This window comes from Ursus arctos, unplaced genomic scaffold, assembly GCF_023065955.2.
Source record: "Ursus arctos isolate Adak ecotype North America unplaced genomic scaffold, UrsArc2.0 scaffold_4, whole genome shotgun sequence".
Taxonomy (NCBI): domain Eukaryota; kingdom Metazoa; phylum Chordata; class Mammalia; order Carnivora; family Ursidae; genus Ursus; species Ursus arctos.
Window position 1 is genome coordinate 40,563,397 of NW_026623056.1, and position 23,540 is coordinate 40,586,936.

At 32.5% G+C, this 23,540-nt stretch overlaps 1 protein-coding gene across 2 annotated transcripts in view; it reads right to left on the bottom strand.

The window, feature by feature from the left end:
* NECTIN3 (nectin cell adhesion molecule 3) overlaps positions 1-23,540 on the bottom strand; it is a 124,673-nt gene that overhangs the window by 54,586 nt on the left and 46,547 nt on the right. Inside the window, exons 3-6 of one of the 2 annotated variants that reach the window (XM_026492900.4) lie at positions 19,227-19,523; positions 16,368-16,485; positions 12,337-12,488; positions 2,128-6,098 (exon numbers count right to left, since the gene is read on the bottom strand). In XM_026492900.4, the coding sequence (XP_026348685.1) occupies positions 5,518-6,098; positions 12,337-12,488; positions 16,368-16,485; positions 19,227-19,523 (1,148 nt within the window). In that variant the 3' untranslated portion in view covers positions 2,128-5,517. Of the gene's footprint in view, positions 1-2,127; positions 6,099-12,336; positions 12,489-16,367; positions 16,486-19,226; positions 19,524-23,540 lie in introns of those variants that run through there. The other variant, XM_026492904.4, reaches the window with a different exon arrangement.

The following is a 23,540-nucleotide window of genomic DNA, read 5'->3' on the forward strand; positions in this document are numbered from 1 at the left end:
GTTTTTGAGAGGTAGCATTTTAGCTACCAAGTATCAAAATAAAAACCAAATATCAAAATATACTGAACATGGAATCAAACCTTTGAACCACTGAATCAAAAGTATAAAACCAAGATTTAAAAAAACAAATGAACAATCACATGGTTTGAGCTGGACCTTAAATATGGAAAAGGATGGAAAGGAAAGTTCAGGTAAAAGCAGCGCGGACATAATTATTCAGACATCAAAGCACATGGTATGGTAAAAAAAACAGAGTTAATAAATCTAGACATTAAGTAGGTTCCCTGTTAGATCCAGGCTCTGAACATCTAATGACTGTGAATATCTAAAGAAAAGCAGGTGTGATGTGCCTTCCAACAGAAGATACCACCACTTAAGTAATTTTGCCCCCACCCCCCAAATTAAACCTTAACCTCATGGAAGTTTCTAGACCTGACAATTTACAGAAAATACAGAGGTACAACTGGCACAATCCAAACCAGGAAACTGGAGGACACACATGAAGCCATTTCCTCAACAAATAAATTATAAGGCAAAAATCAAGGGAGTAGCGAGTGCCTCATGGAGAACATATAGATTGAAAAATATCACAATATATGGGTCACATTTAGACATTAAATAAAACTGCATAGTAATTTTTTGTGTAATAATAAATCTGTGGTTACTTTTCCTAAATGTTCCTTCTCTTTTAGAACTACATGCTGATATGTTTACAGTGGTACTAATGGCAGGAGGGATTATGTGGGTAGGAGTTTAAATGGAACAAGATTGACCATGAACTGATAATAATTGAAGCAGGTACATGAAGGTTCATTTCATTATTCTATCCTACTTTTGTATAATTTCCCGTAATACAATGATTTTTAAAAAGGGAAGCCAGTCTTCTAGATCTAGTTACCTCTGGCTTTTAGATCAGACTGTCCCTTCAAGACTAGGTGTTTCCTGAGATATTTCTCATAAATGAAACTGTGAAATCAGATATCATATCTCTATAGAAATATTATACATGTAAGGAAATGGGGCCTTGAATTATTCTCTCAAGTTTTTAAGATTATATTTTAAAGTTATCCTACTAAACTCACTTTCACTCTGCTTCACCCATAGCACCACCCAGAACAGCAGCAGAAAAGGTAAGCGAACTAGGACAACCCAAAACTGAATCAAGTTTTATCCTCATAAATTGAAATGAACATGATAAAATAACTATCATCAAGGTTCAAGAAAATGATCCCTAAGGATATTTACAGCAAAAGCTTTTGTAAGCAAACCATCACTACTCAACTCAAAGTAGATAGGTACCAAAGAAAACAAAACAAAAACAAAAAAACTTGCAGCTTACTGGAATAGAAGAAAAGAAATATTAAACAGAAAGCATTTTTTAGAACATAGAAAAGGTGATATGCCGTGTACACTATTCCAGAGATTCTTTCATGCATGAGCTTTCCATTGGTTGTAACAAGAGGGAAGCCAAGCTTAATCCTGTCAAACTGTATGTTATTTAAAAACAAAAGCAAACAAAAAACCTGCTGCTTGAAGATAAAGTTTAGGAAAACAAGTATAATTTTAAACACCAGAGACAGAAAACGGGGAGGTGATTACAGTTAGAAACAATGGCATTTATAATGAAAGCCATTATAATGTTTATAAGTGAAAAACACTAAATGCCAACTTACAAAATATCTCGTGAAATATGTTCATCCAAATGAAAGCCAATATATATAATTTAACTTACATCAAATTCACAACAGCAAGAACATATTCAAAATTTGTTTTAACTGCTAAGACTAGAGAAACACATAATTCATGACTGTGGAGAATGTTATTCATAATGTGTATATAGGAAATAGGAGTTCAATGGTCAATCAAAAGGCATTCTATAATGGCTAACCTACAAACTAAGATGCTCTCTCAAACTTTACCTGTATCCTTAACCTGATATAGTCTTATTTGGGAAAAGAAATAAAACAGATTTCAAATTCCCACAAAAACTTAATTAAAATATAAGAAACTACGTTATACACACAACACACAAACACACACACACACACACCACTGATCAAATAACATAAAGAGGACAAAGAAGGTAATACAGAGACATAGGCTTGTTATAGAAATATGCCTCTAGAGAATTTTTTAAAAACTTTTATTTAAAGATTTGTTGCATGGCTATTAGGGCTACCACCTGATAAATAACTCGGTAAAAAATACCACTGGTACAAATTAAAGTTAAATCCAAACCCAATACACCAAAAATTTGAGAAAGGAGCTTCTTATGGATGATACATTTCCAATTAACAAGTAAACAGAAAGAACAATTAAATCTGCATATCATTCCTCTATTAGAATTAAAAATTCAATATGCGTACCATTTCTTCCTTTCTTATATTTTACACTGATTACTTCCACACATTCATAACTTGTTCATATACTTTTAGTCTTTACCAGAAACAAAATCAAACTAAAATCAGATGTTTTCACATATAAAATTGTTATATTTATCTCAATTTTTAGCACTTATACATTATACTTCCTACAAGCCCTTCTGCTACACATTTAGCTAGGGTTATCTTTAGAAAACGTTCCTATATATGGCTATCAGAAGCAATACTTACTACTGAAAAACCTTAATGGTTTCTTTAAATGTTAGACTTCTCAAATAGAAACCTTTTAGGCACATGGTAAAATACTAAATATTTCAACTATAATGTATTCCTCAAATGTCACTTTTAAAGTTAACCCCTAGCCTATTAAAGTTTTAATGTATTTTAATAAAAATGGCAGGAAAAAATAAAAGTTGCTTTCATCATCCCTGCATTACTGAAATATTTTAACCAGTGTGAAAGAAAACCCTAAAGTGAATACAAAAATGAAAAGCCAGTTCAAAGAATAAAGAAACAAAAATAAACATGGTCAAAATAAAGTAAAACATTCTTCCATCTTTTCCAGAAAAAGAGAAGCATTTTCATATGTACCTATCGATTAGCTGTGTACATCACTGATATTAGAAAATTAATTTAACAAAAATGTTAAATGAATATTCATGTTCACAAATAAGTTTCTATGTACAGTAAACAAAGTTCTAATAAACAGCAGTGCAATGCTTCAAAAAGTCTTAACTAGTTTCAGATTCTTACAATTTTGAAATCTTTTAGTTTGCCAAATGATTTAAAGATACAGAATGTATCACTCAGTTGTGGTTTTCCATGTCACCCTCTCCTGTCAAAACAAACAAACAAAAACAAAAAAGCCCACCCTAAACACATAATGGCCACAATATAAAGGAAGGTCTTAATCACTAAGTATTTGTATTTTTGAAATGCAGTTCTTAAAACATATTGCTCATTTCCTTCGGATAATACTCAAGTTGAGATTTATATAGTGATTATCCTGCTCAGATTCACATAGCATTTCAAACCACTGTTCTAAAGATGAAATTGTGAACAAAAAAGCCACAAATTCACATCTTCCACGGCAAGAATTTTAGATCCATTTTTCTTGTGGCCACATCAGTGCTGGTATTTAAATTAAAACATAAAGTCCACTTCAATCACAGGGTATTACCAATAAAAGTTTTCTTTCCAACGACTTGGACCAAAGAGTCTTAATATTTGTGTATCAGTGGTTAATTAGATTAAAGCCAGGTATTTTTAACAATGTATCAGTGAGCTTACCTGTATCCTTAGCTGATATTATAGTTTTAGAAAAAGCGTGTGAATGTTTGGGAAGAGACATAAAACAGTTTCCTAAAATCCACAAAATATTGCTAATTCAAAGAAAGGAAACTTATGTTGTAATCCTTTAGAATAAGGCCTTGACTACTTGCAAAATTCTATGAACATGTTAGAACTTTGCCTTATAAAACATTCCTTTAGATTTGATGAGAATCATCAGGATTTGGGTGGTTGGAGGGTAAAAAAACAAAAAAACAAAAAAACAAAAAAAAAAAACCTACTTTGCCTTTTTATTAACAAAATAATTTATTTACGATTTTCCTACTAACTTCCACTTCAATTCCCTGGCAAAACACCTAAGGCAATTCTACACAGTTCTTTTTCAAATGAATCATCAACAGAAAAAACATTCTTTGGGCTTCAAAATAGTTGTCATTATTACAATTTTATAGGACTCCACTGTAGAAGCAATTTAATTACCTCACAAAGAAGATCCACATTTGAAGATTTAGATAACATTTCTTTTTCAAAAGATACATGATTTCTGGAAAGAATATACTTAATGAATTATGCAAAAAACAAAAACAAAACAAAAAACCTTATGATGTTTCCAGTTTTAATTGGAAAAACAAAAATCTTGAAACAAATACATACATTTAGGAAGAAAAGGGTGATGGTTTGCCAATAACCATCAGCAAGTGTTAGTGACTGGTTCTATAATCGGATTTTTCTCATTAAACCTCAAATTTACAAGTTTATTCTAATTTTTCTATATATTTACCCGTTTGAACAACATCACTATTAGATGACTAAAACAAGATGGACTAAAAAATTCTTCGTATAGATTCTTGGCTGACATGTCTCATTTCTGAAAACCAGTACTCCGATGTTAGTTTACCCATGTTGTTCCATATCCTGAAATGCCCTCTCTGAACTATATTTAAGTGCGTACCATCTTTTCATTATTATTCTTATATTTAGGACATAAAGCATTCAAACAAAACTATGCCACTTAACATACCAAAATCCATGTTCATACAACATTTAAGAATTGTCCTCCAGAGATGAGAAAAATTGTAATAATTATGTTTAAAAGGCATGTTTTTATTATAACTCTTATACGTGTTTTGGACAAAAAATACTGACCAGCTAATTATGCTCTTCCACACATCATGTTCACTGAGTTTACTACCACAGTTTTAGTGCAACAAAATATCTTTGAAAAGCCACTCTACAGTAATTATGGCAAGGCTCATTAAAATGCAGAGGTAAAGATTCCATTTGTATAGAAACTTAGAAAATAATGTTTGAAAAGGAAAGGTGTTTCATCAGGCTGAATACTTTTTTGTATACTAAAAATATATATAAACATTTCTTGAATTAGTTTTATAGTCAATTTTGATGTAGTATCATTTAGTGGTGATAAATTTTGAGAGGTATATGTTTAACAAACATTATACTTGAGATTATAGTCTTAGGTAAACATTTAATACACAATGCCAAGGTAGTTTCCTTTTTTTTTTTCTTTTTAATTTTTGTACCAAAAAAGTCATACATTTAATGTTGACATTTCTTCTTACCTGTGTGCCTCAGACCAATAAAGTACTCTGCATTAAAATTTAAATCTTGAGACAGTAGTACAGCATTGAAAAAAAAATTGTAAAGCAGCTCAGATACATTGAACCCAGATTTTACATTTTCATCTGTCAAATTAGAATATAAAAAGTAAGCTTGAAAATCAAGTTGAAAAAGCTTATTCTTCCTCAAGAAAAAGTATGAACAATCTGAAAATGATCAACTAGTATGAATGAAACATTTACATAGGTTAAGTCACATTTAGTGGTTGCTAAACATACCACTCCCTCCTGGAAATTACCGAACCATCTACGTGTGAAACTAAGTCATCTTCATTGTCATCATAATGTTCATCGCTGACGAACTTCATTCCCATTTTTAGATCTTCATAATAATCCATTGGTCTTTCAAACCTACTGAGATTTTCTACATTGTTCCACTGCGTTTTTTCAGGCTCTTCTAAATAGTCTTTCCGTATTAGATTGTTCACTGGATTTTTGTTTTCTTTTTTCACACTGTCTGGGTAAGAATCAAGCTCATCTTGTTGAAGAACATCTATTTGTGATTCTTTTTGCATATCTGATGGTGGAATGTAGTTCTTGGCAAAGTAGTCTCCACGAAACGTCCGTCTTCTCCTATAGCAGAATATTCCAGCCAAAACACTTACAAGTACTATGAAGAGAGCCCCACCCACTACACTAGCAATGATTGTGCCAATTGTGTCATCCTTAATTGTTGCCAAAGTTGACAATGGGAAGGGCAATTTTTTTGGTTCTGTTGCTAGATCCTCGATGTCAGCAGTTGAGGGATGCCACTGAATTGTAGGCTGAAGGGTGGTAGTAGTAGGAGGATCTAATGGAAACAGTAAAGATAGACAAGACACAGAAAGGCAAAGGATGTCAATGCAGGCTGATTCGGCAGCACGTTGAAAAGACAGCATAGTTAATGAATATATATTCATAGTAACAATAGTTTTTCATTCTTAAGATCAGACTGTAGTTGTACTTATGAATTTTTAAAAAATAACACAACTGACATTTAGCCAGTTACCAATCAAATAAAAGGAATGAAAAATTACCTATGCTATAAATCCTAAATTATTCTATTCCAAGTTTAAGCCTGGTATTGTACTTCGAGGAATACTTTTTTTTTTTTTTAATAAAAAGCATTACTTGTATGTCCTATATACAGCTGGCTTAAGAATTATTATACAAAAAGATTAAGTAATCCAAAGGTACATTTTCTTAGCCAGAAGAACAAAGAAATAAAATGAAAGAAAAAAAAATTAAAGTATGTTTTCTTAATATCCATCTTTACCTAATTTCATTTACTTTTATAAGATATGAACTTATCTTTAAAAGAATGAAAAACTATAGATTCTTGTTAAGTGGCCATAGTATAAGCTGTTGGTTTAATAATTCTCTCAAAAATATTTTCCTTAAGTAAAGAGAACTCTTCAATTTTTAGAAAGGACATATGTAGTACATACCATTATTTAGTAATTTAAAAATAAAAAGCATATGTTTAAACTGTGTTAGCCAAATGGGCTATATTATCAAATGAGACTGACAGAGAAAGACAAAGTAAAACCATGTTATCAAGTGTTATAAAAATGTCATTGCCATGTCTATATCCCATGGGTTAAGATATCTGAACTTTTAGGAAATTGAAGAATTGCAACCATATCTGCAAAATTTAGTGTCACATTGCTTTAGTATGGAGTCTCAAAGAGTAGCTAATATTTTAGAGAGAACATTCTAATAATACTTAAATATTAGATGCAAATGATCCTGTGTATTGCTATTAGATTACAAAGTAAATAGCCATTAATATTAAAAAGCAACTAAACATAAATAGTAAAAATTAAAGACTGGTTAATTATCAATTAAGTGATATTTGTAGGTCATGTTACACAAAACTCCAGAGTTTGAAGAAAGGATGAGTTAAAAAATCTTGAATTTCTTCTTTGATAAAAATAAATGACCCGAATGGTAATCTCCTATAATTAATTTTTAAATGAGTGGTACTGATAGAGCTTTTAAAAAATGATTGTTAGAAAAATACTAAATCTACATGGGGTAAGTTATTCTAAAATTACAAGCTAAAGAAAAATACTTACTTAAACAGGTTTCATCACGGAATGCCATATGTACAGAATGTGGTAAAAATTTAGCAAGTACAATATAAAATTTAACAAGTACAGTATAACTAATTTCCTATGAATTTAAACCAATAGAACAGGCAATCCTGCCAAGTACTTTGAAGTGAGTATTAGTTATCATATTATATGTAAGCGAATCAAGAAGAGTTTTAATTTGTAAGAACATATTATTCACTAGCTGAACAAATTCAATCTTAAAAATCATTGTGGAATTGTAGGATCATTTCTAGTATAAAAGTAGTAAAGCCTATCATATAATGCAACTTCAGAGAACCAGGATATTAAAGAAATAAATTAAAAATTAATCATCTGTAAGACAACTCATGTATTTTCTGAGGTGGTAGGACTAATGGAAAAGTCAAATTTTAAATATTAAATGTCATCTTTACAATGATTTCCAAAGAAAAAAACATTACAATAAACTGGCATCGGCATGTTCAAGCATAAGTACAAATCACCTAAATAATTATTTGTAATTCACACATTTTTGCGCATGTAAGGTTTTAAAACTTTTTGATAGCTCTTAATGAAATGTTATTTTTCTCAGAACAGTGTATGCGCCTGAACTCTCACCAAGTATAAGATATATAACTCATTATTTTTACCAAGTATCCCTTAAAAAAAAAAAAACACACTGGTATTTTTTATTTCTACTTGCAATGTTCTTTATGTAAACACGGATGGCCACTAATTAGCTGAGATTTAACAAAATACAGCTTTCAGAAAATCTAACTTAAAAAAAAGAGAGTAACCAAAAAAACAAAACAAAAAAAAAAACGAACAAACCCTATCTTAAAATCTTTTTTGTCAGTGGTTCTAGAAATTCTTTAACCTGCCATCCCCTCCTCCACCAAATAAAGACAGCATCCCCTCACTATTAATATGATTCCATGAAAGAGGGACTATTGTTAATTATTTTGTATTTTAAGCAATGGACATATATATGACAATGCACACAAGACATTTATTCATGTTTTCGAATTCTTGCCCTGCTCCAAGATAATTACACTGAGAGTTAGAATTTGCATAAGGAGTCAAAAGGGCTATTTTGTAATCACTGATAGCTACTTATTTATCGTAATTTAAAATCCTTCCCCACAGCTTTCCTTTTCATTTTTTTTTATTTATTTGCAGAATGTGTGATAAATGAGTATATAACAAATGTAATGAACTAGTAGAGACTGTGAGTTTTCTACAATCAAAAGAAGAATTTTTTTTTTTTCAAATTAATGAGTTCTGACAAACAGGAAACAAATAGCCCAGTAAGGCTTCTGTAGCTAGAAAGTGTATTTTAGCCTAATATATTAAAAAAATTAAATGAATTAATTGATTTTTTCTTTTACAATTTATATGCATTGTTTACATAACCAAAATCTATGAATTTTAAAGACTGCTAATTATGTGTGGATTCCTATGCCAGATATTATACCTAATTCCTAAAATCAATAGGATTCAAAATTCAAGATTTGCATAGGAATATACTTTGAGTTTTAGGCATGGGAGAACTTACATGATATATAAAAATTTGTTCCTCTACTCTCAAAGAAAAGTACAAAATATCAGGGAAAAGCACATCAAGATCAACTAGAAAAACACAATTTGCCGCAGTCGTTTGGACAAAGATTCACTATACCTCCATGAGGAATAACTGAAGTTGCATATTGCAATCTTGGATCAATCACCTTTTGTCCAAAATCTTACACTTACTGATGTGGAAAAAATGTAGAATAAAATTATAATTTCCCTCAAACAGAGCTGCTAACTCTACTCTGTTCTGAGTAGATCTTTTAGTCTCCAGTCACAAGATGCATTTGTTTTAGAAATAATTTAAAGTATCATTTCCTAAATTTTTACATATCAATTTTAATAGAGGTAAAAAAATTTTTTCTAGAGGAAAAAGGGTACATATAATTTACAATAAAAAAGATCAACAGCTTGATTGTTTACTCTGTGTGAATTATGGCCTTTTATTCTGATAAAAGCCTATTAGGATTTACTTGTCACTTTGGAAAGGCAGTATTATATCTAGGACATTTAACGTCCTCCAAGAAGCTCTCAGTGGCGATAACTAAAGTCAACGTAGTGTACTGTATTTAATATTAAAGACACTGGATAGAAAGGTAAAGTTTAATTCTAATGATTAAAGAAAATCATCTCATAAAATGCTATCTTTTTGAAGTACTTAACTGATTTTTCATATTTACTCAAAATTTTATTTCCTCTCTTTTAGGACTTAGTGGAGGTTGATCAATAGATGTGTGAAGTTTATCACCAGTGTTATGTTATTCCCTTGTCAAAGAAAATAAAACTATATAAAAGCACATTCTGGATTTTTAATTCTTTTCTGATTGTTTTCTTCTCAAATTTTTTCATTCATGCAAGAAAGTTTACTGAACACCTATCACATGCCAAACGTGATTAAAGCAGATGAAAGGACTTATGTTCCAGTAGAAACAGAAAAGCATATAAATAAAATATGTAGATGTTATGTGGCAATAAATACTGTAGAGAAAAATAAGGCAGAGAAGGAGACAGAGAAAGGAATAAAAGGGGTGAGAAAAGAGAAGTTTCAATTTTTAATTTTAATTATAGTCATGAAGTGAAACTTGAGCAAAGACCTAAAGAAAATGAGGGAAGAGCTATAAGGATATCTGAAGAGCTTTCCAGCTGGAGAAACAAGTCAAGGACTCTGAGGTAGCAACGTTCTTGCTGTGTTCAAAGAACAGCAAGGAAGCCGGCAACAAGGCCAAGTGAGCAAGGGATATAGTAAGAGAGGAGGTCATCTAGGATCAGAGCATGTATAGACCCTTGTAAGACATAGCAAGATTTGGTTTTCATTGGGGGTCAAATGAGAAGTGCGTGAAAAGTTTACAGGGAAGAAGTGACATGATCTGACATGCCCTTCACAAGGATCATTCTGGCTGCTCTTTTGAGGATAGATTAAACGTAGGAAGATTAAACGGCTGTTTTAATAATGAAGTAAGGGTTGCTGATGGCTTGGGTCAGACTACTCACAGCAGAAGTGGAAAAATAGTAAGGTTCTTAATGGAAGAGCTGCCATGGATTTGTTGATGGACTGGATGGGGTATGAGATAACAACAACTGAAATCAAGAATAAGCATCAAGGATTAAACCCTGAGCAAACAGAAGGATGATAGTTATCAATCACAGAAAGGAGGGAAACTGTTAGAAGAAGAGGTATGGTGGCAGGGGGCAGAAGAAAAATCAGGACCTAAATTTTGAATGTTAAGCCATAAATGCTTATTATACCTCTACACAGAGTTAGTGATTTTAACAGACAGTTGGACACATAAGTTGAAAGAACTGGGAAATGGATTCAGAATGCCAAAAGATATAATAAATTTAGGATATCATCAACAGAATCAGTATATACAAGAATGTCCAAATTGAGCCTCAATATTTAAATGATTACATAATAACACATTGAACCTGCGATTTACAAGAAATACCCCACACCAAATTTTGTACAACAGAAACAAAAAATAAACAGTCCTTAGATAACTACATTCTAAATATGCATTCCCTGCGGCTTTAAGATCCAAGAAAAAAAAGAGAAGAGAAGAGAAGAGAAGAGAAGAGAAGAGAAGAGAAGAGAAAAGGGAAAGAAAGAAGGAAGGAAGGAAGGGAGAGACAGACAGACAGAAGAAAAACCTTTAAGGGAAGAAAGGGAGAAGAATAAACTAATATTTAATCTCATTCTGATTTCACCAAAGCACTGCTACTGGCAGAAAGGGCCAGCTAGGGATGTACACAGCTCTAAGCTTCTTGTGAGATTCATGCAAAAATATATTTGTATCATCCCTATCATGTGCCACGCACTAAGTGATGCGTATTCAATGGTAAATGAAGCAACCACAAACTGCTTAAATATGAGGACGGACAGATAATAAGTACACAAGGTAAGTATACAACTACAAATTGTGGGAAATGCCATGAGAAAATAGTATGGGGGACTGTTCTTAGATTGAGTGATCATACAAAGACAAAGAATATAACATTAAAGCCAGCTTAAAATTTCTCTAAAAATCTAACTATTCGAGTTTACATAATTACATAATTGCCATACAAACCTGCTTTCCTCAAGGTTCTCTTCCTTTTTCCTTTAATTTTCCATTGTTTAGACATGAAGATTGCTATCTTCTTGTAGTAAGCAGATGCTCAAAATATTTTGTATAATTTTTATAAATGAGCATTACATTGATAATTTATAGCCACACCCATGAAAAAAATGTATTTTTAGCTCTAACTGTATTTTGTGAGTACCCGAATTTATATACTCAAATTAACAAAAACATTCATAGCAAAACAACTGGAATGTGAAAAACCTAAGTTCTTAGTGACTTAAGGACTGACAATAAGAAAAATCTTAAATTTTATTTCATTAGAAAGTTTTCACTAGCATTCCTACTTCACTCTCAGTAACTCAGTATGATATAGTTCCACACTGAGTGACTGACTACGTTATTTAATAAGCCAGGTGGTCATCAAAGTCAATATCCCATTTTATTTATGAGACACCTGTATCCTGAATAGTCACCAAAAAAAACAAACGAACCAACCCAGTGTTTGTTCTCAGGTATAAAAATGAGAGGACTTAGAAAAGTACACACTACCTATAAAAGGAATACTTAATACTATGTAACTGAAAAATTAACTATAAGCAAAGATCTTAAAATGTATATAAGCTTGCTGCATAGACATTCTGACATTTCTTTAAGTAAAGCCACTTTACATATGTGGTTCAGGTAGGGCTACTCTATTATATTTCTTTTTGATTATTTGGAAAACCTCACACTGAGAAATCTGCATATTAGCAAATACAAATTACCAACTACAACATAGTGTTATTAATACTGTCGTTACAGGAATAATTTAAGTAACTCATTTTGCGAGTAGATAGTAGCTTACCTGAAATGTAGATGACCTTTTGATCACTTCTTTGACCAAGGGAATTGGTTACTTTACAGACATAAACACCAGAATAATTGAAAGTCAATGGATGGACAAAATGAAGAGTATTGTCTGAAGCCAATAAACCATCAGGCCACTGTCCATCCAACCTATATTTTAAAAAGCATGAAATTATTTTAAGTATCTTCAGACTTTATCCACTGACAGCTATTAAAATAAGATTTTACACTTTTGAGATGTTAGTGAAAGAACTGGCATTCTTTAGGTAAAATTCACTATGAAATGGAAATATATAAGATGAATTTTATTTCAATAAAAATGAACTAATTGATAAAATCCATTAAGAATACCCTTTCTTTCAAAATAGCAATTGACATAAGTACAAGTAGGCCAACATATTAGAATGGAAGGGAAGGAAAGAAAAAAAATTAGGTGATTTTAAAGAATTATATTCAGAAAACTGGAACATTAGAAAAATATATTATTTGAAGACCTACAGTATCAAAAGAATTAAAAATAATTCTCAGTGAATAGATCTATTCATATCTATAAATTTCTTAAGAACTTTAAGATAAAAGCCATTTAAGTGCATGATAATGTTTTAGCACCTTTTGTAACATATATAAAGAGCATCAGTTCATACTGAGCAAATCTGTACTGTGCCCCATTCAAAGACGGTTAGTTTCTAAAGCATCAAAAACCATCTTCTTATAAAATAATCTCACTTGTAAAGTGGGCATCTGTGACAGTAAAAACCAAGGTACCATTCTGCATCAATAACTTCTTAAAAATGGTGTCTATACTAATTTGGCTAAGAGGTCCTATCTAGTGTATACATTACTATAAACCACAATAGGAATAAAATCCCACTATGACATAAACTCTAAAGCCATTCACTGCAATGGAACTAAGTATACTGTTATACATCATACTGCCAACCTTAGAGTAGTAAAAACACACCAAGAGGTATTTATTTTGAAATTATTTTTAAAGCCCGTGAGTTATTTTTTAGGAGAACAAAAAGTCAAGTAAACCAGGTGCTCAACTTTTACGGTCTAAGCTAGGCAGATTTTCAAAAGGTTCATTTATTCATTCACTCAGCCATCCATTATTTGCCAGGAGCTTAATATTAACCATACTCTGCTCTGCTGGTGTTGCTGAGATACAGAAGTAAATAAGATATTGTTTTTCCTTTCAATGACCTACGTACACAGAAGGCTGACAACTAATTACGAAGAGAATAAGAACAAAAAATAACAAAAAGGTAGAAAGAAACAAAACCAACACTGGACAATAGGAGGAATGATTTTGTTCTGCAAATCCAATGGTAAATAGGAAAAATAGTCAATAAAATCTTTTACAGTGCAGGAACTTTAATTTAGCATTGAAGAAAATAGGTAATATTCTTATATGGTTTAAAAAAACAAAAACACCTAACCTTCTTCTACAAAAACTTTGAAAAGAACATTTGTACAAGCACCAACTTTCAAAAGGTGAACTTCTAGGAGGATGAGAATGAATATGGAGTATATAAATGCCAATTATCTCTCTGCACTTTGAGACCCAAATTCTAATCCCTTTAATTATGAGAAATATATAAATGGCTTATAATCCTTTAAAGTTGCTTATTCAAATAACCCACAGTCAGAAAAACCTAAATATCACATTAAGCTCACAGCAAATGATATGCTAAGCACATTCTATACTCCATTTTACCTATGTTACCTGGTTTATATTCATTGTCTCTACCCTCACAACTCTATAATGTACTATTATCAGTGAGGAAACAAAGGATTAGAGACGTTAGATGTCTTACCCAAAAAGACATCTCCAAGTACAGATACTAGGAAGGGAACTTGGAATTTTATGACTTTTAGAAATAACCTATCACACATCTTAACCAATGACTGCTTCCCACTTTTAAGAAAATATAAATGAAAAAAAAAAAAAACCCTTCTCTACTTTAAAAACTGTATCTTTGCTTAAAGACAACAGATTGACCAAATATCACGGTTTCCTTACTCCACAAAATCCCACCTAAAACAAGAGTAAAGGAATTAAGGCTATTAAAAACCCACAAGGAGGCAGAATTCATGAGACAAGATGTTCCAACAAACTTTTAGAAGACAGAAAACAGATGGAGGAAACAATATATGCTTTGAGCCACTGTTTCTCAATCAGAGTGATTGTGTCTCCAGGGGACAACTGGCCAGTCTGGAGACATTTTTGGTTTTCACAATAGGGTATGAGGCCAGGGATGCCGCTAAACACCCTGCAACCCACAGGATCGCCTCCCACAACAAAGCTGTATCCAGCTCAACATGTCAACAGCACTAAGGATGAAAAGCTCCCCTTTGGGCTGAAGAAGTGCTTCCACGAGACATATGAATGGGAACGCAGCCAATGTGGTCCAAGGAACCCAAGACTTGGAGTCTGACTCACTGCACTACTACAGAAGGCCAGAGTGAAGCAGAGGGCTACAATTACGGACATTAGTTGAAAGTTGAAAAAATAGACTCCTCTCAACTCTGTGCAGATAGTGGGCATTTATGTTTTAAAAACAAGAATGAAGCTGAATTCAATAAATAAACTGAATGGCCACCAAAAAAGACTTCCAGTCTTCCTGAGTGACATCTGAAGCTTCCCCGGGGAAATAACACTCTACCTGATCACTCTAAATGGTATCTACTAATGAGTAATCCCCACCCAAAGACAGAGTTTCCACTCAGAATTTTAATACATTTTAATATTTTAATGCATCACTGTGAAATGACTGGACAACTGAGAAAATTAAAGAATATCTACAAAATGAAAACCAAACAAAAAACAAAGGAAGAAAAGAAGAGACAATAAAGTAAGAAGCAGTAAAAACTCTCTGAAGGGAAATAACTTTAGTATTGTGCCCTAGGAAGAAACAAGACATTACATCCATAAAATAAGAAAAAAATGCTATGAAATGAAAGAGAAATAAGAAAATGCTCTTAGAAATTAAAAGTATGGGGGCCCCTGGGTGGCTCAATCAGTTAAGTTGTCAGCTCTGGATTTCAGCTCAGACCATGATCTCCGTGTCCAGGGATCAGGCTCTGTGGGAGTCTGCTTGATGATTTTCTCTCCTCTCTCCCTACACCTCTCCTCCTGCCCTCCCCCCCAAATAAATTCTTAAAAAAAAAAAAAAAAGAAATTAAAAATATGCCTCCAAAATGTTTTAAATCAATTAAATCAATGGGGAAAAAAAAAAACAAGGAAATTTCCTAGGAAAAACAAAACAAAAACTGTTTGAAAAATAAGAAAGGACGTTTAGTATATAATAAATAGGAGGTCTAATAACAGCAAATTAAAAAAAGGGAAATGATTTTTTTAAAAAATGACAGAATTATACACAGTTGATAGATACAAGTCTCAAGAGTAAAGGGAGGCCCCAAATACTGAGAAATACAAATGAAAACCTTAGTATAACAGTTTGAAATTTCACTGATAAAGAGAATTAAGGATATTCTTTGAGGCTAAGAATTATTAGCCTCAGGGAAAACAAAGATCTTAGACAAAAAAAACCCCCAGAATTCCAGTATACTACCGTGAGTAAATAATATTTACCTGTCATGGGGAGGCAAACAATGATTACAGAGTTTAACTATAAGTGGCTTAATTTCATTGGAACTTGTGAAGGGAGGAATATGTATACGGGTACCTTTATGTGTGAAGGGGTAGATATAAAATTAAATTTTCATCTGTCACTATAAGAGGTCAATAGATAGTATTAAGAAGTAGCAATTTAAGACCAAAGACGGTACTACCAGAAGGAATTGCTAAATGGCTAAAAAGTAGCCTTTGAGGACCAGAACTGCATGGGTAGGAAGGTAGGGGAGGGGTGGAACAGGAGACCACTCAGAAACCCTTCATTTAATTTTCAGCCATTACTACCATCATGTACTACACTGATTAAAAAAAAAAAAAAAACTTTAAATATGCATTTAAGAATACTTTTCATTTTTAAATAATTTCCCTTTAGAAGTATCTGACATTATTACCTGCTCCACACAGATTTGAAGGGTGGTGGATTTGCATCAGCATTACACTTGAGATTAACACCTTTTCTTCCTACAAACCAATTCCCATCATAGCCTGTTACTGAAACTTCTGGCGCATCTATAAAATAAATGCATAACCGTACAAATTATCTTTTGTTAATGATAAATGCAATATATAATGACAAACATTACTATAATGACTAAACTTTAGAAGAACAGAAATCATTTTTCCTTCTGTCAATATACATAACCAGTGTGGAAGACAGTAGTTAATAAATATTAGTTGACTGAAAGAATGAGTGCATGAATGGACAATGAGTACCCAAACACTAGGCAACTATAGCATGTACAGTTCTAGTTATTATGGACACTGAATATAAGGATATTCACAAACATATAATCACCAAGAACAAAATATAAGAGTCCTATTATGAGAAGCACAGATTTATGAACAAAGGAAATACATTATACTACTTAATTTGATGAGACGCCAAGTCACCATATAAAACTGTCTTTAAAGAAATGTTCAATCTGAAAGAAAATATCTCCTGAGAGATACAAAGTCAATTACAGAGATTAGATTCCCTGTATTACAATTAATTAATATTCTACGGGTAGGTAGAGATGTGACACAAACTTTCTAAGGCTATAATTACAACTAAAGTAAGTTATCTGTAGCCTCAACTGCTGTAAAACATTATATTTTATCCATTCAATGCACCCAGATGTCTTTGGTATATGTGTAATATAGTTAGTTAAATGAGCAAGTGTCCGTATCGACCAGCAATATAAATTTATGCATTTAAACCATACAATCCAATTCAAATCATTCATTCAACCATCCTATTGTTTAACTCCTAGTAAGTGGCAGGCACTGTTGCAGGTATTTAGTGTACATATAGACTCTGTATTTATAAAATTTATTTTCTAAGAGCTTTTAGTAAGGAAGAGAATATTTTAAAAGTATTAAACTAAAACCTGTTTTGAGAGCCAAGAAGGAAAAGAATAGGATGGTATAGAGAAGGTAAGAAGGGCCTAATTTAGACTGGGGATGAGGTTGAGGAAGGTCATGAAAGCTTCCCTAAGGAAATGTCACTTATGCATGATACAGGGACCCTCCTGTGAGTTACACAGTAAACTAGATAAATCCTATATGACCAGATGGGAAGTTAGAGAGAGACCTGGTCAGTTTAATTCTGTCAGGGAAGATTATCTAGTATCAAGCAAGGTTTACAAAGAAGAGTAGTAAAAAATTAAACTTGCACTAAGGTACAATTAATTTCCTTAGTAATTTTAAGAAATGCCCGCCTCATAAATACCAAGAATTAACAAACACTATTGTAACTGGTGCTAAAAAATGTTGCTGAAGGAACAGCACAGATATCTGTGAGTTTAATTTCTTTTAATAGGAGGAGGGAATAGGTACTAAGGTAAGGTATCCCCAAAGAATACCTCCAAATTTTGAGACCTGAACTTTGGATATAAGATTTTATCTCCTTAAACTTTGTTCACATGTTTTATAGGTCCCAATTAAAAAGACGGAAAAAATTTTGAGTACTCTAAGAACATTTTAGGAGCAAGCCAATAAATCTAAGCCATAATTATATAAGTCTTACATTAAAAGAAATATTTTTCTATATTTAAGATGGCATTCAAGCAAACAACAACCAAAAAAGCATAATGTACATAATACAAACTGAAGAAAATTTCAATCATTACTGGATACAAGGAAGGACAAAATACATATAAGGAAAATATTAATAGTACTTACAATTGGGATCTGAATTTTACAAGAAAAAGGAAAAAGTTAAGAGTCTGTGAAAGTAAGGCAGGAAAAGGAAAAAGAGAAGTTTTAATCGGATTCTCTAGAGAAGTGAAAAGAAGGTATTTGCACTCAAGAATAAAATGGCAGTAATATTCATGTAAGATAACTTCCCAAGTTCAACCCTATAAATGTTGAAAAAGATTCTTAAAATTAGCTTTAGAAACCATTAAGTGTAGCGAGTATGCGCAATTTAAAATTCCACCTATGTCATATCAAAAAATAAAACACTAAGAATAAAAACTCTAACACCTCCTTTTAAAAACCTATTGATTTGCATTATCCTTGTTTTAAGTTAATGTGCATTATCTCTTTTTCTTCTGCTCAAAATTTTTAAATGCTACATAAAGAACGTGTCAACAACTCAGCTAATGTACAGGAAGAAGTATACACACATACGTATACACACATAAAACTTTACACACAAGGGAGCATCCCTTAACAAAAAAATAAAAATAGATGAGCCGAGCTTTGAACCTTATCTACAACGGTCATTATCCCAATGATATCTTTAAAATACTGTCTTTATGAGAATCTTACAACACGATCAGTAAAATCAGATGAGAAATAGTATTTGAAAAGCAAAGATTTTCAAACTAATTAATATGCATCTAGGCAGTGAAAGATTCTTGCTGAAAAAATCATGGGCAGAATCAATAAAACTGAGTAACAGTTAAATTAACTAAACTGGAGAAGTTGTTTGTCTCTAAGTATTACACATTTTGAGGTATAAGTTTCCACAATTTGCTTAAGTCCAGCCTATTTTTGAGGTCTAAAAAGGATAAGGCTAAACAATTTTAAGTTGGAAAGCAACTTTAAAGTCACTGTCCATCTTTACGAACTAGTAAAAAAATGTTCTGGTTAAATGAAATTTCCACAAATTAAGAAAATTAAGAAAAAAATGTCAACGAGGAAAAAGATGTAAGAATATCTGAATATTAAATATTCAAACTAACAAGTCTGACATAGAATTAGGTCACAGGAAGGAAATTAAAATACACGACATGTTTAAAAAGCAAATGTTATTGTTTACTTACACTGTATATCTAATATGAAAGAATATCGGATGTCCTTTTCCAAGGCTGGATGTTTTACAACACAGGTAATTCGCCTTCCTCTAGCAAATCTGGTTGGAAACAGCTTGTACTGGCTGACAATTGTTGCCGTTTCATTTGGAAAAGAAGTTGTAGTGGATTCCATTTCACCAAGATCACCTTCCCAGTCAATATGTGCAACTGGTTTTCCAGTGGCTGCGATACAGATGGCTGCTACTGTTTCATTTCCTCCATCAATTAAAGAATCTGGCCCTTTTATTAGGCTCACAGTGGGTTCAACTGTTTAAATTTTAAAAAATAATTAGTCACATTTCAATGAAGAATATATTTACATCTTTCCAAGCCTTATCTAGCCATATTTCATAAGCTTCAGGGCAAATGCATATAAAATTTACACACATGCTTTTAAGTAATGCCAACGTCAGCTGCATTCTTGGAAAAGGAGAAGATCATGAGCCAAGACAAACAAGAAACTCAGCAGGACTTCAAAACCTTAAAAGAAGGTTCTCCCAAGAGAGAGACGTTTTCTGTATAGGGACTGATGAGGTCCTCTCCAAAGTTAGTATAGGAAAAATTCCTGTAAATTGGATCATAATTTTCATTATGAGATTTTAAGTATTACTCTGAAAGGGGGAAAGATGTAGTTTTAAGACACAGTGCTTCATTTTGCAGCAAAAACGTTTATAGAAAATATAGATTAAGTTACCAGTACAGAACCTACACTGTTAAAATGTAATGTCTGCAATAGTTATGTTTATTAAAATGTGTATTAGGATGCATATCCCATTATCTTTTTCTAGTAAAAGAAAGCTCCTCAGCAAGTGAAAGCAACCTTAATGTTTAGACCGTTTCAATTTACTTTCCATATATCCTATTTCTTCACATTTTCCAGCAAATTTCATGTGCTTCGTTCTGCATAAATTCCTCAGTCTCACCTCATGAATTATTTGTCTCAAGCCTATAGTTTATTCTATATATTAAGTTTTTATCTCAGTAATTTATTTATTTCCAAAGTTTCCAACTGGTTTTCAATTCCATCTGTTCTTGATTTGTATCTACCTATTTTTGTTTCATAATTTACTTGCGATACTAATATTGTCCTTATGTACTTCCTTATGTATTTTATAAAATGTATTACTGTAAAATAACAAAGGGAAAAGTACATACAAACATGTAATAAATACTTTATAGTAAACATCTGTGTAAACACCACACATGTTAATAAAAAACATTAGTACCTCCCAGGTCGCTCAACATGCCTCTCCTTGATCCTAACACCTACCCGCCCAAGTATGAAATCATTATATTGACTCTGGAAATAAATTTTTGCTTACTTTTCAAGACAGGTCTACAAGCAACAAATGCAAAGCTAAATAACAATTGCATTTTACCTGTTTCTGAACTTTAAATGAATGGTACTGAACTATATGCATTTTTATATAGTTTTTGACTCAACTTTGTGCTCCTGAGATTAATCTATTTGAGAACAGTCTGACTTACTTTATCATTTTGAATTCAGGGTTTTTTTACTTTTAGTTTTTAAATCGTTTAAATTTACATGCAATTCTGTAAATTATTAATTTTAACTGCTGTACAGTTTATTTATCATTGGACATTGGTGCTATTTCCTGTTTAGTATAAACAATTTTATAAGAAACATTCTCAGTGGTGTATCTTGGTATATTTGTGCAGGTGCTTCTCTAGTTTGCCCCTTGCAGTAGAGTTGCTACTACTATTTTTATTTTCAGCTTTACCAGGTAATGCCAATAAGCTCTCCAAAGTAACAATTTACTCCCAACCTTAGAGCAACTGTCGGTCCAGACACTCACCACAGCTGATATTGACTTCTCAATGTCCATCCATCTTGTATGTATAGAATGGTGTACTGTCGAGCCTGTTTTTTTAAATTTCTCATATTATGAATGAGGTTAAAGGTCCTCCCATGTTTATAGGCCATTTGGAATTTCTTCTGCAAAATGCCTATTAAAACCAATTGCTTTTTCTTATTGATTTGGAAGGAAAGCCATTTTTTTATTGTATGTGGTAAAAATACCCTCTACCAGTTTAGGGCTTATCTTTTTGCCCCATGGTGTGTTTTGATGAGCAGAAGTTTTTAATTCAAATGCACTAAAATTTATCAGTTTTTAATTTCCCTTTTATGGTTAACTGCTTTTATACACTAAAAATTACTTCTTTACTTCAAGGCCAATTACTATGTGATTTTTTTATAGTTTCTTGTTCTCTGCAGAAATTTTATAGATTGACTTATCTCTTCAAATGTTAAACGATGCTGTTTAATAGTCTGTGTCTGATAATTCCAACATCCTATATCTTTGCAGGTCTATCTCTGTTGTCTTATTTGTGCTGGCTGCTGCTTGTGGGGTCTTCTTTACTAGTATACCTGCCAAGTCAAGGAGACTATATGTCTGTGTTTGAATAATTAAGGTAGAAATAATCTGAGGTCTAGAATAAAGGTACTTTTCCTCTAGAAAAGATCTGAGTTTTCATCTGCTAAACTCCTGAAATCACTAACCAGTCCAGGATCTCCTGAATTTAAGATCAGACCACTTAAGTCATTATAAACCTGTAAGTCTGTAAGAAGGCCGGTTTACTTCTAGTTTCCTACTATTCCAAAAATGTAAGCCTTTGGATTCCAGGTGAGTAAGAAAAGGGTTATTAGACATCCCCCATCTTGAGCAGAACTACACTTAGAAATCTCTCTCTCTTCTCAAGGCTCTCAAAATGTGTTTCTTCTGAATTATCAAAAGTCCTCAGGCTGAATGCACCTTTCAGTGTTAGCCTTATTTCTATTTTCACCTTTTCCTAGATTTTCTTTTAACTTATATTTCTCACTATGTTCTTACTTTCTTGAACTTTCAGTGGTACTCTGTATTTCAACCCCATGGGAGAGATGGTCTGAACAACTTATGCCATCATTAATAGAAGCTTTTATCTTTGAGGAACTTAAACATTTATTTTAAAGTCAATTTTAAGTTACGTTATTTCTGTTTCTTCTGAAAGGAATCAATCTCCTGGTTGTAGACTTTATTGGCTTTCTAAAGTTACTTTTCTCATATACCTCAATATTTTCGTTAACTTCTCTGTACCCTTCCCTGTCTAGCAGTTTTGCAGTTGCTTCCTCTTAAGATGCTACAATGTCCTGTGTACTCTGAAGGGAGGGAACATGGTTTTCCCAGCCCTGTGTGAACACCAGGACTGTTAGTTAGATCTACTGCTTTCTGCTGGTTCTTTCCCCAACTTCAAATGTTTCCTCTACCGTGGACACAGATCAGTACTAACCCAAAGATGTCAGAGGGCCCTTCTGTAGATCTCTAAAACACACACACTCTCCCTCTGCTCCTCTCTGCTTTCCGGTATTCTGCTCCACAAATTCTAATCACCTGTCCTCCCTGAATTCCAATATGTCTCCTTTATTCCCTGACACCATCATTCTCTGCTTCAAATCCTTGTCACCGAGCTGTAGCCTGGAAATTGCCTAAGGAGGAAGCTAGAACATTACAGGGACTCACTGTGTTTGTTTTCCTTCTTTCAGGGATCATAATCCTACACTGCCTATAGTCCAGTGATTAAAAACTGTTTCTTATTTGCCTGGTTTCATGTTGTAAGAGAGAGAGTAAATCCAGTCCCTGCTATTCCATCATGCACAGCAATGGAAATCTTTTTTTTTTTTTTTAATTATGTTCAGTTAGCCAACATATAGTGGGAGTCTACATTTTTATTGCAAAAGCATATTTCTAAAAATTGAGAAAACGGGGAAATAATCCACAACTACAATATCCTAATGCAGTTATTATCATCTTCTTCCACTTCTTTCTTTTTCTAGTTTCTATATGGATGTAATAATGATGGCATACCTACAATCTTTTGGTTCTTTTCCTCAGGCAGCAATACTTCTCTTAATCATAATTTTAACAACTATAAAATATCCCATCAAGAGAAGTAAGCAATTGCGAAACAACTGTTCTACTATGGGGCATTTGTTGTTAAATTTTCCCAAAGCTTTTTTGTTATATCACATTCCCTTCATTTGATTTCTGTTACTACCACTCCACTGAAACTCTTAACGTTACCACGTAATCTATAGGTTTAATACTTTTGTTTGCCATTCTCTTAATTTGGTAGAATTTGAAATTTTGACACAGTTCTTCACATTCAGTTCCAAAAGAATTAAGTACTAATGCCTTAAGGTACCTTTTGTAAGGGCTATACATTTAGAATACTAGCTGTGCACCATTCTTAGGAAAACTGAAAAAATGGTTATTCAAATCATGTTCT